The sequence below is a fragment of the Lissotriton vulgaris genome, unplaced genomic scaffold (assembly GCF_964263255.1).
Source record: "Lissotriton vulgaris unplaced genomic scaffold, aLisVul1.2 SCAFFOLD_1083, whole genome shotgun sequence".
Lineage (NCBI taxonomy): Eukaryota > Metazoa > Chordata > Amphibia > Caudata > Salamandridae > Lissotriton > Lissotriton vulgaris.
Window position 1 is genome coordinate 569,852 of NW_028253160.1, and position 20,055 is coordinate 589,906.

Below are 20,055 nucleotides of genomic sequence, written 5' to 3' on the forward strand. Positions count from 1 at the left end.
CAAGCAGCACCCCCCCCCCCCCGCAACACCAAAAAGAGACATACCATTTGCTTAAACCCTGTGGTTTTGGACGTGTTCCCTTGCGTGGAAAAAAACTTGGCAACTCATGATCAAAATGTGGGAGCAAGCTTCGGATCCACGTACCAAGGCACTGAAATAATGGAACGGAGGTCAGCGTACAGAGGTGGCACTTCTATGCAGAACTGCAAAGTTACTTCTGGGGCATAACTAAGTTAGCATGGAGCCGGTGAAATCACCTATCAGCATGCTGAAGTAAAGCAGTTTAATATTCCTGATCAAGTCAGGCTCCTGGGGAAATTCCATTAGACAAGCATTAGAAATGCAATAGGTCTCGCAGCATTAGAGTTAGTGCTTTTAGAATTGTTAATGGTTTTTTTTGTAAATCTTTAGCATGAGGGTGAGGGTGAGTGAGGGTGGGTGAGGGTGGGTGAGTGAGTGTGAGTGTGGGTGAGTGTGGGTGAGTGTGGGTGAGTGTGGGTGAGTGTGGGTGGGTGAGGGTGAGGGGTTGAGGGTGAGGGGTTGAGGGTGAGGGGTTGAGGGTGAGGGGTTGAGGGTGAGGGGTTGAGGGTGAGGGGTTGAGGGTGAGGGGTTGAGGGTGAGGGGTTGAGGGTGAGGGGTTGAGGGTGAGTGAGGGTGAGGGTGAGGGGTTGAGGGTGAGTGAGGGTGAGGGTGAATGAGGGTGAGGGGTTGAGGGGTTGGGGGTGAGTGAGGGTGAGGGGTTGAAGGTGAGTGAGGGTGAAGGTGAGTGAGGGTGAGTGTGGGTGAGTGTGGGTGAGTGTGGGTGAGGGATTGAGGGTGAGGGGTTGAGGGTGGGTGAGGGGTTGAGGGTGGGTGAGGGTGAGTGAGGGTGAGTGAGGGTGAGGGGTTGAGGGTGAGGGGTTGAGGGTGAGTGGGGTGAGTGAGGGTGAGGGGTTGAGGGTGAGTGAGGGTGAGGGGTTGAGGGTGAGTGAGGGTGAGGGGTTGAGGGTGGGTGAGGGTGAGTGTGAGTGAGGGTGAGTGAGGGTGAGGGTGAGTGAAGGTGGGTGAGGGTGAGGGGTTGAGGGTGATTGAGGTGATTGTGCCCAGACGTGCGAAGATGACGCAAGCACGCACTGCGGATGACGGTAGGATAATCAGTGCAGTTAAAAACTCCTGGGATCCAAATCCGGTTCAGGAGGAGTGGGTTCAAGGGCTCTAACCCAGTTTACAGTTTGGTCAACATCTCTAAACGTGTTTATGGGTAGGTTCAAGCTCTCTAAACCGGCATACCTGTATGGTGGCCACAGCACCCCCTAGGATCACAGTGTTTCTTACATCAGACTTTGTGCGGCAAAAGACCCATTGCATTCTGGGAGTGTTGTTTAGTATGCTGCAATTTAACCAATCAAGCTACCACGCCTGGCAAAAGTGACCTGTAATTGTGAAGCCCAGGACTGGAACCGCGTCCATGATTATTTGTAGTGAAATGACCGTATATTCAAAGTTAAGGATGCAAGTGGGGCACGGCCCAGACTTCAGAAGTCGATCACCCCCTCCCCTCCTCTCCCACGTCCATCACACACAAAGAACAGCTGTATAACGAATGTCCTTCCTCTCTGAGGTCAGAGGCCTCCAAGACAAGAATCTATAATCGGCTCACAAGTAAAGGCCTGGGGTGAGCTCATAGGATGTATATCAGCCATGCATCCGGTCAGCTGTGCCAACATCCTGCAGTCGTGGGAGGGGGTTCAAGGAATAAAGAACTAGGAATGACAGCTTCCTCCCCAGCCACCGCATTCAGTGCCCCCTCCCACCCCACCAAGCAGAAGAGGAAGCATAACCTGTAAGTCCACAGGCACAGAAATGGCGAGTCATACAGGATCAGCAACAAATCACCGTGACAATTCAGAAGGGTGCAGGGACAAATCATGTACTTGCAGAACTCAGTGACAATTCATACAGATGCAGTGGCAAATCATACCAGTCGACCTCACAGGGACAATTTATACAGGTGCAGTGGCACTGGCAAATCATACCAGCGGACCTCACAGGGACAATTCATACAGATGCAGTGGCAAATCATACCAGCCGACCTCACAGGGACAATTTATACAGATGCAGTGGCAAATCATACCAGCCGACCTCAGAGGGACAATTCATACAGGTGCAGTGGCAAATCACATACTTGCCGAACACAGTGACAATTCATACAGGCTCAGCAACACATCATATCCCATAACTCATACGGACAAATCTTGTACTTGAAAAACTCGCAGTAACAAGTCACAGGGCAGGAGGGGGCTCCATGAACAGAGAATGTATTTGATCATCCTGTGAGAGAGACAGTGGCTGCACACCTTTACTAGGAAATATCCATGTGATATTTGTATAATCAGAACCTAGACGAGAGGCGAAAGAGCCTTGTAGAGGGCCAAAGAGAGTCAACAAGTTACTGGAGGGCATCACTGGGTGCTGAGAGTGGAGACGGGTTGTTACTTTGCCCTGAAGTAGTGTTCTTCGCAGAGGTGTGTCCTTCGCTCTTTCCTAAATTGAAGAATTGTACGGACAGTCCTGAAGGACATGGGGATTTTGTTTCAGGTCCTGCCTGGGTGTGAAGGAGGAGAAGTGTAGCGCTGAGAGCCACTGGAGGTGGTGAGCTCGTCAACCAGCTAGGCAAGGGTGCTCACCGTGATGGCTTCTTTGATGATGCAGCTGGTTTAGAAGATGGTGCAGGCTGGCATGGGGTGCGTGTGAAGTTCCATGGAAGAGGGTGGTTGGGGAGATAATGCACCATATTTCTTCAAGTCCTTGATGAGGAGGGCTACAGCATGTAGGGAAGGGGAGGGTGACCAGTATGGAGGTTATCAAGCATGTGCATTGCCACCATGTCCCACTGACACATGGGTAAAGAGATGTGCGTAGAACTATTTGTAATAAGTTCATGTGCGGGAGCCATGAAGGACAGCACTGTCTGCAGAGCTCACAGTAACACAAGTCACACAGACACGGGAGAGAGAGGCAGGTCCATGCTGTAGGCCGGGCCTCACACCTTGGCAGGGACACTTGTGGAGCGAGAGCAGAGCTAGGAATAAACCACAGAACCACAGGCGAAGTTTGCCAGAAATCCATGCAGGTGAGCTAGCACAGCTCAGACGGCCACATAAGCTCAGTCTGTGCCCGTGAGGGGGGTAGGGTGTTTACAACCTCAGCTCGGTTTGGCTGGGAAGTGGTTGCGTGTATCAGTGAACTCCGTCTGTGAGTGCACTTACTGCATCAGCTCCTGCTTTATCTGGGGGGTGGGGGAGGGTGCCACATGAGCTCCAATTGACAAGAAAAAAGGGCCAGCCTCAATCTGTACCGAGGAGATGTCGGGCTGCCTCAGTCTATGCTGGAGAGGACACGATGCAATGTGTTGGAGGGCTCATTCTCGGTCTAGGGCAGGGGCTGGGCTGAGGGTGCTCCCAGGGCGCCTTGGTCTGTCGAGGATCACCTCCCTCGTTCTGGTCCGGCTGGAGGGGCTCCGTTCACAGGGAGGAGGAAGTGAACGTCCTGCTGGGGTGGGTTCATAAAAGGAGATCAAAGTCCATGGCAGACCCAGGGATACATTTACTCAGCCTCGGGGCAGCTGTGCTACCAGAGTGAAGGCAGGAAGGGGCACACAGGGGTAGGGTGGAGCGGGACTGCGCATGTGCCTACTCACAGCGGAGAGTACTCATCAATGCAAAAGAGAAAAGAAGCATGGGCAAAACCAAGAGGCCTAGCCTTTGAGACAGACTTGCTCTGTCAACGTCTTGTATTCATTTGTTTGTGATGTACGGCATTGACAAAAATGCACGCTGCGATTTTAATTTTTTATTTTAAGATTTACAGATCTGAGATAGATCTGTAAATAACAAAAAAAAGTATAAATTGGAGTAACGCAAAGGCGTTTTTATTTATAAATTGGAAGGATTAGCAGTAATTTGGTATCTAATCCTCCTTAAAAAAAAATAGAGTACTGTATGGGGAGATGAGTAACTGAGGAGCGGATCAGCTAGCAGGGGGAGGGGAGGAAGAGTAAAGCAGCACACATGGGAGGAAGCAAAAAGGAGGGTGGAGGAAACACACACGAGGGAGAGAACACAGGGCGAACAGATAAACACCCAGGTGAGATGGACGCCGCTTGGGGGAAAGAAGTACACAGGCGACAGAGAGCAACAAGAGAGAGGAGCACACGGATGCAAAAACCCAACATTGAGCACGGGGGTAGAGAAGACCACGAGGGAGACCACTAAAAACACATACACTCTCTTAGGATACCCGAGCAAAAAAGAAAAAAGTTCTCTAAGTGAGCAGTGGAAGGACACAAGTATGGAGGCTTTGCACCAGGGGAGGGGACAAACATGAGAAGGAGAACGCAAGCCATCGAATAACAAGCGAACGTACCTGAATCGAGATGAAGATTGTCACCACTTCTGCCACCAACATGAAGTCAGACTCCCCAAGAAACAGGAAGAAGAAAGTAGTCGCAAACGTGATTCTGATGATCCATTAGAAAAGGCTTGTAGTAGGAGCAATGAGGGGGAGGAGAAATGCGCTGGGGTCAGGCGGGGGAGGGCGGGTTTGGAATGACGAGCTCGCGAGGCGGTGTTGGCGGGGAGGGGGCGGAGCGGGAGAGAGGGTGTGTGTGAAACGAGACGGAGGGGAGAGAGGGGAGGGGGAGGAGAAATGCGGCAGGCAGGGGAGGAGAGGAGGGGGGAGGAGAAATGCGACACGGCGGGAAGGGGAGGGGGCGGAACGGGGGCGGAGAGGGGAGAGAGAGAGTAGGCAAGGGTAAACAAACACGGACGTGCACGCGCCCGTGACTTTTAAGGTCAATGCGCATGCGCATAAGCTTAATGCGCATGCGCATTGACCTTAAAAGTCACGGGCACTGCAAGGAATCGCCACGATTCCTTGCAGTTAGATAAAGAGTGGATGAGCCCCTATAGTCTCGCTTGCTCGATGCGCATGCGCATCGACAGGCGAGACCTAAAAAACTAGTTAGTAGTAACACACAGCCCTCAGTGAACCACCCAAAGCCAAGACATCATCCTGTGCCTCTCAACAATGTGACATTCTTTGACCCAATACATTACAAACCAGGTCTACAGACAGAGTTAAACCACTGAGCTTATGACTGGTAACCTTAATCCAAGCTAATTTCTGCAGTAGGTCCATTTGCCCACAGTTGTCGGACAGTGAATAAAACCGGTGATCCAGAGGAGGCTAAATGTGTATCTTTCTTGTTATTAACGCTCTGAAATAACCCAGAAGGACTGGAACCAGTGGAATGCACAACTATGCAATAGGCACATTCCAAGTCATATGTAGCATTTTAACCCACAATTATTTTCCTGCACCATTTGTCTACTTTCATTATTTCCCTTTTGCTCTTTCTCTTCCTCACTAATAATGCTGCGGTTGATGGGCCTGAAGTCTCTTCAAGCATTCATTTTCACTTTTTAACTGACTTTTATTATTATTTTCTGTACTCTTCCCCTAAAACTTAGTGTCCATCCCCTTTTTGGTTTGCCCCCTTCATCATCATTTTTCCTCTTTTAGTGCTGCATTTAGCTTTTGCCTGCAAACATGGCAGCTTTTAGTTGTTGAAATCATACAGCGGACCATACCAATATGTACACCGGGCTTTGGGCAAGCTAGCTCACTGCTTACATATTGTTTGGCTTTTTAGTCAACCACATTTGCTTGCTTCTCATCCATGGCTTTTCTTCCTCTGCTTGTGTTTTTCGTTCCCCTAGGGCACAACTACTTTACCATGCTTTCAACTGGATGACTTGTATTTCAGGGAACAACATTTTTTCTTTTCCTGCAGTATAATTGTGCATGTGTTTTCTTGGCCTCTCCCTGGTGTGATGCTTCCCTCTTCACATGCCCACTCCCTTCCCAACGCACTCACTGACTTTTGCTCCCTATTCCGTCTCCATAGTTTATCTGTTGCTTTTGGAATTCTTTCTTTGGCTGGCCTGACAACCGCAATTTGCAGTTCGGACACTTTTTTTTAATGCACTTTTGTGCACATGTAACATTTTTTGTATTTACTGCCCTTAAAGTGGCATCCACCATCTTATGACACTAAAAAGAAAATACATAAAATATATATCTGGCGTGTCACACAAACGCACAAATGTATGGCCCCTTAGTGATGACACATGCACACTCATGTCATCACGCTTCTTTTTTTGGCAATGCTGACCAGCATAGTCGGAAATCATTTTTATCCCTTTTTGCCGATGTGGTTGGTAAACTCAAGCAGTGGTACCCACGAAGGCAAAACTTATCGACTTTGCCAATGCTTGCTTTTCCAGTCTCACAGAGTACTTCGAGAAAGTGCTTGGCAAGGACCAGTGGAGGAGACAGATGGTCAATGGTTTAGGGGTTTGAGGTGATGAAAAAAATCTCTGGTGAGGAACAATGCCTGAAAGATGTACCCCATTCCTGTTGGGATACACCCTACAGAGTCTCAGTGTCTGTGTCACTCTCTCGATCTCACTCTCTCTCGATCTCACTCGAGACCATCACCCTGCACAGACACATACGCTCTGCAATGACACATTCCTTTCTGAAAGATTCACCTCACCAGCTAGAAATCTGTTCCCTTAAAAAACACACACATCCACCCACCTCAGTGCACACACACATCTTGCAGACATACCTAAACACGCACTACCTTACTAGATACACAGCCTGTACAGAAATACGAATACATCCTCTTACGCACCAGTGCATGCACACACCTACAGACAAACAAAACAGATACCTGCACCCTCACCTCTGCAAAGACACATCAATATCCCTACCAAACACATACATCCATCCATACCCCTGCATAAACACAAACCTGTGCGTACAATCTTCCACTTGGAAAGAGAGAGACAAAGTTCATCTGAAGCATATTCCCGAATATATTCTCCAGATTGTCCCTCCCCAACAAATGTACTGGCTCAATAGTAGAGGGAGCTACTCTGATCTGAAGGAGATCAAACTGACTTTGTGTAATAGATGGGCCTTTGGAGCAGTGAATACAAAGGCTGCCTAAATGAGATAGGTGGAGAATGCAAGGGAACTGAGACACAAAGGCAGTCGCAGAGAGTGCAGTAAATGATGTGGCGCAGACTGAGTCAGACTAAGAAACAACCAGACTAACATATGGAAAATGCAGGCGGTTTAAGATCGGGAAAAGAGTTGTGAACTGATCATTATCTCTATGTGGAGATCACAGGACGGGTAAGGGTTTCCTCAGAGACTTTGGAGCAACACCCTCCTCTGGATAAGGTCACTCCACTTGGACTATTGCGACAATACATTCAACAGATCTCAACACAGAACAGAGCAGCAAGTGAAGCATGTCTGACTATGTTAATTGTTCTTCTGTCTGAGATGTCACTTGCTCATGTTTACATTCTGTTGCACCCGTAAAACTTTCCAAAGTAACCAAGCGAAGATACCTAGCACTTTGATAAAGCAGAATTACCACACCACCTATGTCCCTACTCCAGCTCTGCCACCTCCCCTTAACAGAGACCAACGATTCCCAGTGATATTTCAGTGCGCGGATGGATCAAAGGAGTAACCACATCACGTGTTACAGTAATACTGACACAAACACCCTGGATGTCCTTAGGTGAAGAGCTCTGCACTCACCTGGTCCTGAGCTCTTCCATCTCCTGGCGGATCCGAGCAGTTTCTTGGCGGTATTTCTGGATCAGTTGCTCGTCCTCCTCGGTCTGTTCGCTCTGCTTCTGCAATTTGTTGATCAAGTAATCCTTGATGACAGAGAGAGTAGCCGTGGAGTTGTGGGCCAAAGTCTGAACCACTGAAAAACAAAAACAGAAACTTAGATAGCAATGGAAGACGGAGGCTATGGGCTCGGGATGAGCATATTCACAGTAAGGGTACCCGATGGCCATGCTCTTTCTGCCAGAGACACACTTGGCCAGTCTCCAACCTAGCAGTGACATTGGAGTAGATTAGGGAATCAGAGTAGCGTTTAGCCTTACTTCATTGACCCAGTGGTGTGTTGCTAGATTAAATGAGATAGGGGAGTATAAACCCAGCTTACCAGGGTGAAAGACAACTCTTACCCAGGAGCGGCGGCATCAGGTTCTTCTTCTCAATGTGCTGGAGCGTTTCTGTGATGTATTCCTTGCAGTCTTCCTCCTTCCGGGCAAAGTAACTGAGTGCCTGCTCCCAGAGGCAAGGCTCTTGGTCCTCGTAGAGCTCACAGACCTCAATCACCTTGCGGTACTCTTCATTCTGCATGTGGTAGTGCATGATCTGTTGGAACCTATAGATGGAAGCCGCAGAGGTTAGGGGCAGCTCTTTACCAAGGAAGATACATATTGGTTAGGATTGTCAAAAGCAACACTGCAGGAAACAGACTGGAGTGGCGGAATTAACTCAGTCGTAGATGTGATGGGACCACAGAGGAAGCACCATGTATGCTCTGCCCTGCTCTTGTCTCTGGACTGTAAAGTTTGCATCACTGAGAAAGTGTCCTAGAAGAGAGGCTATCACCAGTTTTCACACTGCACTTCCATGACGTAGAGGTCTGTCTAAGGACGCACTAGCTTACAGACTATCTCTTGTGAAGAACAGGGTGTTACAGAAGAACTACGAGCTCTGTTTTTCAAAAGAATTTTCAAAAGTTTTCACTTTGCTCTGCTCATGTAACACATATTATTGGGAAAACCTACTCAGAAGGAAGAGCACAAGATGAAAACTTGTCTGACCCACAGAACAAAATCAGAAGAGCAAGTAGAGGCCTTTTCTTTGGTCAAACGGCAGTCAGAGAGACAAGTAAGTAGTAACAGTGCGACGTTGCTAACCACTAGTGCTACAGTATTGTCACATTGCAACTGGTCAACAAGGCCTCCCTTTCAGCCTTTACTCTCTCAGGGTAGCGGAAGTCAAGCAGTTGAGACTTACTCCAGGAAGAAGGTGCCCATTCAGACACTCAGAAATAGCGTGATACATCAAATAAAGGGTAAGAACTTCAATATCAAGACCATTTTTTACTTTGTAAAAGAAAATGGTTTTGTTTACAGTTAAGTAAATGTTCTACACTTAAAATAGAAAGCCAGTCTTATTTCCTGTTGGTGCAATACTATTCTTTAACAATGATCCCTAAGGTGAATGTCATCATATGGGGGAATGTTCACCTGCACTCAGCTCTGTTCAGAAGTAGAGGTCAAGTTCAAGTTTAGCATTTGTATAGCGCACTACTCACCCAGAAGGTCTCAAGGCGCTTGAGGGAGGGGGGTACTTTACTTATCGAATATCCACGTTTTTAGTTGTTTTCTGAAGGAGAGGTGGTTCTGTGTAAGGCGGAGGTGGGTGGGGAGAGAATTCCAGGTTTTGGCCGCTAAGTAGGAGAAGGATCTTCCCCCCCAGTATTTTGCAGTCTTTTTATAAGTCATATCAAAGCCCAAAAAGAATGTCCTGTTACTTGCAGTATTCAGTTATTTCTTTTGCTTCCAGAGACTAGAATATGCTCAGGAATGCTTCTGTGCACCAGCTGCACAACCCAAAAGATGTCTAAGGATGCCAAAAGACCCGCCACCCAAAATAAATCAAGTATCCATCTTTCTTTATGGTTAAGTAATCCTTTTTCCCAGGATCTCTTGTGGTGTCCGAAGAAATCTAGAGATGAGGTTAAGCTCTTAGCAAGAAACATGTCGACCTCATAGGACATCTGGTTCTAACGAACTCAACCTATATATGCCCGATTCTGCACGATTGCTTTTAACTGAGTTAGAGCTACCCCTATATTAAAATTCTAGTCTGGGGAGTAGTCCATACTCTTTTTTAATTGAGCACTTTCTTCTTTTCCTTTGACTACGTAGTTTCCTCACGTACTCACAACAAGGACCCAATGAAGACAATGGCAACCAATACATGTAGTTGGTGCCTGAGGGTTCTTTTCTTTCATTAATGTCTGGTTGTTTTTACTTCACTTACTTTGGGTGCATTACATTTCTTTCACCTGATGGTTGTGGTTATCAACTCCTCATAGTCATAGTTCTGTATTTTAATTATTATTGGTACTCTTTTGTTGTTGCTGATAGATGTCCCAAGAAAGCTAACCAAGTGTTCAGTCACAGTGCCCAGGAGTAAGGGCACACTCGGACGTCCAAAGTACTCCTAGTCACTTGTATACTGAATTGACAGTGGCTAGCGAACGTGCCATTTCACAGTAGGTAACCCAAGGGATGGTGGGGGCCTGAAGCAGCTGATGGTGCCTGGTTGTCCCCTTTGCCCATCCTTTAGACACAAGAGCACAGCTCCAATTACCCACATCAGCAAACAGGATTACATCCAGTAGACATGCAAGACTGTTCTGTCTTCAGGAGTAAAAATAATGTACAAGGCTATCCATAAAAACATACAAGGGCAGGACAACAAGGATTTTACATGCCATGCAGAGAACAGTTACATTTTTCCATGCTCAGAGGAAATAAGTGAAAGCTTACAGCTTGCCCTGCTCATAGAGATATAGCACTCCGTCCTTAAAGTTGTGCATCTGGCAGAGGACCAAGGCCTTGTCAAAGACGGTCACAAACCTCCCGCTCTTCAGCAGCGAGATGGCTTCTGCCTGCAGCTGCTTCTTCAACTGTAACATATAAACAATGTGGAAGGACAAACAGGAATCAGACCACAGAGCTGCAGTGAGAAAATGTGCAGAACATCCATATTAATACTACTCCTCAATAGGTTGCGCAGAAGATTAGAGCTCTGCCATGGGTGAAACAAGCAGTCTGCCAAATCTCCCCCCTCCCCCTCCCGAGGATCACCTGCTCTGCCACAGTGTAAGGAACTTACAATATGCATTTTCACATTTGTATGATGCCAACCACTTGCTATCCCCTCAGCACAGAGCAGGCAATCTGCCTTGCATTCCTGTGCAGGATATGAATGCAGATCTATGTGAAAAGCAGCCTGCCTGCTTAGGATCCTTCACTTGATGCAAGTGTGATTGTGTGGGGAGCCAGTGCCCAAAGACAGATGCGAGTGAGACTGCAAAGTAGGTTTAAGAAGAACGCCTTTGCTGAAAAGTCCTTGCTGAGTAGATTTGTGAATTTCATTACAAAAAGCATACAATCGGGCTGTGGATGAGAGAATTGGCGTCTGGAGACTATGCACCTCGGATTTTAACTAATTTTGGACTGTGCAAGGCAACATATTTCATAATCGTTACGGGTGGACGCACCTGGGGGTCCTTCTCATGTGCCCAGTTTTGCAGCCGCAGTTCCAGCAGCGTGTCGTAGACGCCCTGTGACGAGTTTGACTGCACTTGGGTCATGTGCTCCAAGAAAGCTTTCAGCTCCCGAGGATTGTTGGCAAATATTGGAATGAACTCCTCCGAGTTGGCCTGCAACAGACACAAGCAGTTAGTTGACAATGGATTTCAATGTGGACCTGATGTGAACTAGAAAGATTTACAGATTCTGCTATCTATCTTTTCAGATGAAACCCACCCTGGTACAGCTTTGACAATATGAAGGTGCCTTACCCTTTTCCTTTCTGTTCTTCCAGAGGTTTCGCCATCGGGTTGGTAATCTGTGCACAGCACTTTCAGCAGCTGAGTAGTCTCATTTGGCACCTGCCCCATGAGAATCTTGCCGTAACGCTTCATGTTGCTCTCTGCTTGAGCAAAAGGCAGCTTCCCAATATACCGCAGGCCCTCCTGGTAATTCTGAAAGAACAAGATGGTGTGGAAGCTGAGAACATCAAGGAAATGCATACCACTATGGACGTGAAATGCCAAATTTGCCTACTATGAATGGTCAAGTGATAGGAGAATAGCCCAGGAGCCACTAAGGACAAGGGCACTTCTAGCTACAATCCTACATCTACAAGCCTAATAACATATGGCTACAAAGATGTCTGGCTAGAAGCTCTAAGTGACCTTGAACCCAGTTGTGATTGATCGGACATTTACCATGCAGGACACAGACCCACAAGTTGTCATGGCCAAATAAATCATGCTAGATCATAGATTAGCACCTAGATTGGAATGTTGGGCGCTGACAAGCCAATCAAAAGCTCCCTCGTGGGCCATTGCTACTCTTGCTCAGGGAGTATACCGTGACTACCACCTTCCAAAGTCCCTCCAGCGTGCTGCAGCCCTTTCATGAAGCAGTCGGTCTCTTCATTTCTGTGCAGCTCTTCCTTTCCAAGTGCTGCTGCAGAAAGGACAGGCACCTTCCCTTCCTGCTGTGGGATGCCAGCTCTTGTGGCCTCGATGACAGAAAGTCTTAAGTTGCGCGAGTGATACAGACACTCTCCTCGACTTCTGTGGCTGACCAGAATAGCTTTCAGCAAAGCTACAGGTGGAGCAGACCTCTCCTTGCAGGGAAAGGAGAATGACTTTTCTTTCAGCTGCAGCACCTGGACAGAACAAAAGCTGGATAGAAAAGAAAAGCCGATTCCCCTTCACTGCGCTTCTCCGGCATGCGAGAGAGGTGCCTATAGCCTCATTGCCCGCACCTGCTGGGCATTAGCGGCTGTTAATTACCCTTCCCTCTTAATGGTCCTTTGTCTGGACTCAGAATTGTCGGGGGGGGGGGGGGGTAATTAACAGCAGTTAATGCCGACAAGGTGAGCAATAATGCTTAAACGAACACACAAGATGAACTCTGGAGAAGTTGTTGAGTGTACTCATGACAAAACGTGTCGGACAATTTGGCACAACTGAAGGGTGTCTCTGATACATAAAGTACCGGAGATAATACAAGCTTTCATTTTGTCTTATCACATGGTGCCGAATCAGAGCTTTATGGAATATAAATCAAGGAGATAGAGAAACCATCTACTTATGTGTACATACGATGTTGTGATTGTGTTTTTTTTTTCATGCAACTTATTATTCATATAGTATGTTCTCTGAAGAGAGAATTTCTCAGTGGGTCATAATGTGGTTCAGAATACATGCTAATCCAACCCTTGGCCGCTCCGTGGAGCGCATAGAGTGAAGGTCAGGTGTAACAACTGTAAATGTGACGATTCAAAAGTGTGTAAAGGTGGTAAATAGCAGTCAAAATATTGCCAAAACAAAAAAAAGTTAATTTGGCAAGTCAGCATCCCTGCAGTGTTTTAGGATATCTGAAATAAACTAGCTCAGGAAAATCATCCTATCGGAAGGAGTTTTTCTAGTAAGACAGTATTGTTTGGGATATAGCATAAATATTGCACACTTAGTTTTCATTTCGAAAAGCTTACCGTGACAGAGAAGCAAATCTATACATTTATGGTTCGTTTGAAATGCAACTTAACTTTTCATTTATGGTTGCAGTTAACAAAGCTGCGAAATGTTCAAACATAAAACTTGAAACTAACATGTTCCAATTAGGTTATGAAAATTGGATAAGAAAGCAGGGTATATTGTAGCTTGATTCCTTCATTTACAATCATTGTATTAAAATCAGAAAGTTATTGCCATTGCACTATTCACTTACCCGCATCCCCATTTCTGTATATTGTAAAACAAAACTGGATATGTACATTCAATGTTTTCTCATTTTCAAAATTGGGAGTGTCCCAATGGCCGATAACATATGGACTTCTAATTTAGCTCCGCATAATAACAGAAAGTGTCAGTTCTTGCCCATTACACGATGTAAGGCATTAACTATTTGTCTACTCTTCAGAATGCAACATGAGATTTTCTTAAATCCAATATTTGTTAAAACCAAACGTAATTCATGGACTGGAGCTAATGGTGTTTTACTCTCTAGAGTCAATAAATATTGGTTACTGTTTTTTATATTTTTAACTTTATGAATTTGTATTATTTTTCTGTGAAATACACTACAGAATAAACATAATGAATATGGGTGCTTTACAGTTACAAAGCCATCCTACCCATAACCACCACAGCGTAGCACATGACATACCCAAGACAATGGTTGATGCTCTACAAATTATTTTCACTCATTCAACCATACCCTAGAGAATGAGCTCCCTAAACATGAATGCTGATGCTCCACAAATTATTTTCACTCATTTAACCATACCCTAGAGAATGAGCTCCCTAAAGATGAATGCTGATGCTCGACAGAACAGTTTCCCTCTCACCTAAACACCTTACCACATAACCAGACACCATGAATGCTAATGCTCTACACAGTACCTTGTGTGTCCCTCGCTCCACCATTCCATGGCTCATGAGACTTTTCCTGATACCATTAATATTGGTAGTCTACCAGACACAGAGTTTCCTTCCTCTCCCAGATACCTTAGCCTATGACCCAAAGATATATTGAATGCGGATACTCTGGCAAGTACCTAGTATCCCTCTTTCCCAGGGCTTCAGGACTCTGTGATCCTCAGCCGTGTACAAGATTATCTACTCAATATGCAGCTCAGTCAGATGCCGTCAACGTCTCTGCTCTGCCTAAGTCATGGATCCCTGTCCACAGTACTGTAATGAAAGGCCAAAACACCATGTAGGGTACCACTCGGCAAAGTGAAAAATCTTACTCTTGTGTTAGAAGCCCAGAACAGTCCCTTTGGATGCCATGAATGGACTGCTAAGAACAAGGTATTCATCTCTCTTCAATACGTTGGCACTGGGCCATAAAACACTATGGACTGTAGACCCTTCACCAAGCCTAAGTCCCCTCACCTTGATATCTTCCAGCTGGATTTTCAGGTACCACTCGTGGTGTGCATGCTTCTCAGCCAGGTACACAGCGTGCGTGTAATATCCCGCCTGCCGCAGGACCTTTATCGCCGTCTCCACATCAAAGTGCACTTCGCTCTCACTGGTCTGAAGGCAACAGGAGTAATTGTTAGTGAGTAGTGGCATCATAAAGAAGAACCAGGAATATAAAACATGCCTTGCCCTCTAAACTCAAATGTTCTTCAAACAATTATCTCCAAGCCATGGCCCATTCCATGTGATCAATCAAATGACAACTTGCCTTGCTTTCCAGATGCTCTCTGGTTGGCTTACAGTTCAACTTTATATTTCCCCATTATTCTTTCCCTCTCTAGATTTTAAGATTACCCTCCTTGATAGTCGCCATGTGGTAATGTGGGATGAATGCAGGTAGACCGGAAGAAAGCAGCTCATGGTTGGCAGCTTGTCCGACACATCCCTCTCCCAGCACCCTTTTTTCTTACCTTGATGAACTGCTCCAACTTGGCACTGTCCTTCAGCTTCGTATAGCAGTTAAGTAGCAGTGTGGTATGGTCGGCATTAGCGAGCGACTGGAGGTGCAGTGCCTGCAGGTAAGCCGTCAGATTGTGAATGCGCTGCGCGTCTAGAAACTTCCGTATCACATAAGACGGTTCCAGCTTCCCAATGGTCCTTCCAAGGAAAGGCAGCAAAAAATGATTATATAAATGGTTGCACAAGAAACGAAATAACAAGCTACTAAAAGCCTTGAGAGAGGTGCAAGTCAACACAGAAAGAGGCAGCAAGCATGTATACAGGCCCAATCATTGAAAGTGTATCAAAATACAGAACTCCAATCTGGAGGCAACCAACAACAGATTCTGTGGCAGCCCCACCAGTTCTACTCATTAGTGTGTACTTCTGACCATGGGTTACTTCCATTCCACCATCACCTTTACCTGATGTACTGCTGGATGGCCCCGTCGTGGTCACCCTTGTTGTACAGATGGTCTCCATACTGCCTGAAGATCTCAGATAGGCCGTCGCTGTCTAGATGCTGACTCTTAGCAAGGTTGATGGCCATCACAAACAAGTTTTTCTTGAAAAGCATCTACAAAGGCCAGAGTAACATAGGAAAAAGAACAAGGGGTGTAACTACACAAGAACAGCACGTTTCACGAATCCTATTCCACAAGCCCTCTCTCCTTCTCCTAACAGCATTCTGCTCTAGTATAGTCAAGCCTAGAAACATTTAACTTTTATTCACTCTAGAAGTAAAATAAAAGGGAAATTACATTGAAAAAGTAAAGAACACATGTAATTTGTTTAAAGTGGAAGAATTAGCTATTGTTTGCATATTTAATTTCAAAGTATTCAGGAATCCAAAAGAAGGGCCTCAAAAAGACAAACATCTAGCAACCTGAAAATCTGGTTGTAATGTACAAAGATATACAGCAGTGCAGTACTGTAATACAAAAAACTGACCTCACATAATGGATATCTGCTTTTACCTTATAAAATCTGTATTCAGACAGCAATTGTAAATTTTCAAATCTTGCCAAGCACAACTTTCAAAAGTCGACACTAGGTGGTGTCACAATCGACTGTCGCAAGAAAGCAAGTCTCAACATGCACGCCAACATGAAATGGAATGAAGGCCTTGCCTCTAACTTGGTCTGTGTGTCCTTCTCCTGCAGAACATGAACCTTGCCGTCCCTGGTGAGCACATAAAGCGACCCCCACTCAGCCAGTACATCGATCACATCTTCGAACACAGTGCTGTAGGCAATGAATTTATTGTATAGATCGTAAATGGTCAGTGTTTGCTTGTCTGAATTCTGAACGTCTGCTCTCCCTGCGAACTCGGACCTAGAAGCCAAGGAAATAAAATTGGCATGCAGCTTGACACTGGCATTCAAATCACAAGCCTTTAAGCCTGAAATCACACAACAGCTGATCCTTTGTAGCACTAAGATAGAACAGGCAGAGAACTGGGCCAATGGGTCTGTAGGTGCTTTGTCCGGCCTCCCAAGAGGTTAGTCGCTGGAGTTTGCACTCTTTTTAGACGCTACAGGATAATACAATACAAAAACACTAAGGATTTAATCATTTCAAACTGTTTAAGAATCGTAACCATCAACACTTATGGAGAGACACAGCATGTATCAGTAGCTGCAAGCATACAGGCCACCAAAAGGAAGGCGGTCAACTTCAATTGCAAGCAAGGGCCAAAAGTACATTCAAGGAGAAAAGAGCTCTGCTCAAGAGTATTTGATTCCCTCAATATTAAAGGACTGTGCTCTTGCATCAGGGCTCCAAGGATGAATTTCATGAACCAAAGCTGTTGCTTTACAAACTCCTACAGTGGGGCAATTCTCAATCTAGCTACCTCCTCTAGGTTAGTTGGGGCCTTTCCCACTTCTGCGTTCTTGCTGAGTTCATAGGGTAGTCTGCTACCCAAAGCTAGGTCCTCATCTGCTAGGTCCTTCTCTGCAGCTGTTCCATGGGTATTCACCTAAAAATCGTCAACTGTTTTTACTTAATGATTTTAAGGTGTGCTGGTCTGATCGCATGGATGCTTTGGTTATAATTTAACACAGCTGAGCTGTATTATGGAGTAAATATGTGCTATGCTGCTAGTCCAAGTGATGTCTAGAATCCTGTCTAATGGTTTTATTTCCCCGTCATGCTTCGATCCTCTTGCCCCACGAGCTAGCTGACTGTACGATGTGGCTGCTAACGCACTGGTCAATCAGAGTTATTGTACTTTGCGTTAAAATGACATTTCATTTTCACTGTACAGTTTGGGTGTATTTCGTCTGTTACCTTGTTTTAAGTTGCACAGCAGTTCTGGTCCAGAAACACTGTATTAGTCTTTTATTTACCAATGTCTGGTACAGTTGCTAGTTAATAGCATAAACATGTTGGAAAGGTCCCCTATTTTCACCAATTTTCCAGCAATACTTGCCATTAAACACGGTCTGGTTTTCTAAAAACCCTACCAAATAATGTCCTGATTTTTAACAAATATGTACCACACTTTTGTTTCGAGATGGCAACACAAATAGTTTGGCTTTGCTATTCTTGGCAAATTTGTATTTTGCTCCTCATTTCTAAAATGTACAGCTTTCTTGATCACCTATTCCAAAGCAAAATGAAAGATAAAATAGCCACTGAAAGTTCCAAGAACACACCTATAACTGAGATCAGAGTGTGTCCTTACTTGGGGGAAACCTTGCTGTCCTTGGAGACCACAACAAGATAACCTCGGTACCACTGCACAATCAGCTTCTGCCCTTCAAAAGCAAAGCAAGGCCCTCGCTCATCCGGCTGATACAGGTAAACACACTCGTTGCCAGCCACCACAAACTGCATGTCCTGCGAGGGATCACTGAGGACTGAACAACGCAGGCCGCACCCATGCGTGTCCAGCTCCATGCGGGGGTAATCCTTCACTGATAGCTCGTATGACTGGGGAGAGAACAAGGACATTAGGTGAGATTACAGCCCAGTTAACAGCACACTTTGGTCATGCCTATCCTGAACACTTATCACAAAACTGAATTTACAATACGTTGCAAATGTGGTAGGCCAAATTTAAAAATCAGAAAACTAAATCCGTAGACTACTGCTTCCCTAACGTTTTAGAATCACGACCCAATTATAAGATCCACAAACTTTCGTTACCCACCTAGTTTTAATGGACAGGATGCAGGTGGTCTTTTAATGTAATGAAAGCATCAGGTTGTAGCACAGTGTCATTTATAGACAGCCCATTGTCCATTGAAATGGCCACTAAATTTGCACAAACATTCTGTTTTATTGATAAAACTATATTGCCCACAAATAATGTGTGGAAATCGGGTTTCAGTGAATATTTATCATTTGTGCATTGCATTGGTTTTGATCCTATTAAAATATTTCCATCACACTTACAAAAAAATTGCTTCATTTTTGCTTTCTTAACTGTGTAATGTGTACAGTTCATTTATATGGGTTTACGTTTGTTACAAAAAAACGGAATCCTAGAGCTTTTCCTTTCACCCGGTCTGTACCCCAGCAACATTGTTACTAACTTAATTTTACTTTACTTTCTCTTATTCTAAAGTGAGGAGTTTGTAAACGCCAATCCCAATGTTAAAAAATAAGCACCAATTTGTGAGACACAGAGCCTGACATTTGACATCTGTCTTTAAAGCACAAAAAATATGACAAGTTAAATACAGAATTTAAAGGCATCTTATTTATTGCCTTTGCTTTCCCGGACCCACAAAAATATAAAAACATAAATAAATCAACTTGCAACCCAGCAGTGGCCGTGACTAACACTTTGGAAAACGTTTAGATGCTTCATCCGCAAATCCCAACTCCAAGAGACCAGATACACAACCCCACTGAAGTGTTACACTTTAGTACATGCTGGAGAAGGGGCTTGTGCCAACACTTTGTTCTAGTACATGGTTACCTTACCAGCACATCTTCTGTGGTAACAACAAACAGGTGGGTAGTTTTGCCTGCCTGCCGAAAGGCCAGACCGGTGACAGGGTGACTGCCCTTATGTAGAATCTGAGTTTTGCTGTGCCGGTCTCGTGTGATGTCCCCTTTCGTGAGGACAACACTGCCATCTGTGAAGCCTGATTAACGAGAGGAACAAAAGAAATGTAATCTTCATTTCACACGTTGTTTGTGCTAGTGAACTGGGATGTTCTCCAGTAGTGTTATACAATGCACTGAAATAACAAAATATGGATTAACTAAATAGCTCTTGTGTTAAAAGTATATAGACCGCTGCTGCACAACCTTGAAGCAGTGAATTCAAAGGATGATTGACTCACTAAATTATACTGTTCTAAACATGTTCTACCTTGTGTCAACGAGATCTAAGGCACGGTTATGACACAGACAAAATATTTAAATCTGGCAGGACTGTGTGCCCCAGTCTTCTGCAAATGTTCTGTGATTTCTGCAACTTTCATTAAATGAACAAAGTAGTTCCTACTGAACAATAATAGGATGAAAAAAACAAAAAAGAGAAGGAAAAGCAAATAAAGGCATGCCAGAGAAAGACAAGAAGGAGCTAAAGACAGTAGGAAGATACATGACTTTCGCTCAGGAAAAAGTGAATAAGTGAAGGATAACAACCGCACCGATTGCCATGAAGTTGAGGTTCTCATGGACACTAATGCACGATACCACGGTGGGCTTGTTTCCTGGGATCGCTGGAAATATTCTGGTGCACAGTGGGTTTCCGCCATCTCGTTTCTCCAGATTCCACACCTTCACCTGCAGCCAATGGATGAACAGTTAAAATAGCTATGACAATCAGAAAGCAGATATCCGGTGTCCCAGCAGAATATTAAAACAAACTATATTCACTTTGCAAATTAATAAAACTAGCACAAAATGGGTTTCCTTAT

At 45.2% G+C, this 20,055-nt stretch overlaps 1 protein-coding gene across 2 annotated transcripts in view; it reads right to left on the bottom strand.

Annotated features, from left to right (window-relative positions):
• Window positions 1-20,055, bottom strand: part of VPS11 (VPS11 core subunit of CORVET and HOPS complexes) — a 107,482-nt gene that overhangs the window by 43,659 nt on the left and 43,768 nt on the right. For both annotated transcript variants that reach the window (XM_086951287.1, XM_086951288.1), the window contains exons 3-14: window positions 19,786-19,921; window positions 19,109-19,272; window positions 17,862-18,109; window positions 16,303-16,507; window positions 15,598-15,749; window positions 15,145-15,331; window positions 14,645-14,788; window positions 11,531-11,713; window positions 11,228-11,389; window positions 10,491-10,630; window positions 8,103-8,305; window positions 7,663-7,834 (exon numbers count right to left, since the gene is read on the bottom strand). In XM_086951287.1, coding sequence (XP_086807413.1) covers window positions 7,663-7,834; window positions 8,103-8,305; window positions 10,491-10,630; window positions 11,228-11,389; window positions 11,531-11,713; window positions 14,645-14,788; window positions 15,145-15,331; window positions 15,598-15,749; window positions 16,303-16,507; window positions 17,862-18,109; window positions 19,109-19,272; window positions 19,786-19,921 — 2,096 coding nt within the window. The remainder of the gene's footprint in view (window positions 1-7,662; window positions 7,835-8,102; window positions 8,306-10,490; window positions 10,631-11,227; window positions 11,390-11,530; window positions 11,714-14,644; window positions 14,789-15,144; window positions 15,332-15,597; window positions 15,750-16,302; window positions 16,508-17,861; window positions 18,110-19,108; window positions 19,273-19,785; window positions 19,922-20,055) is intronic.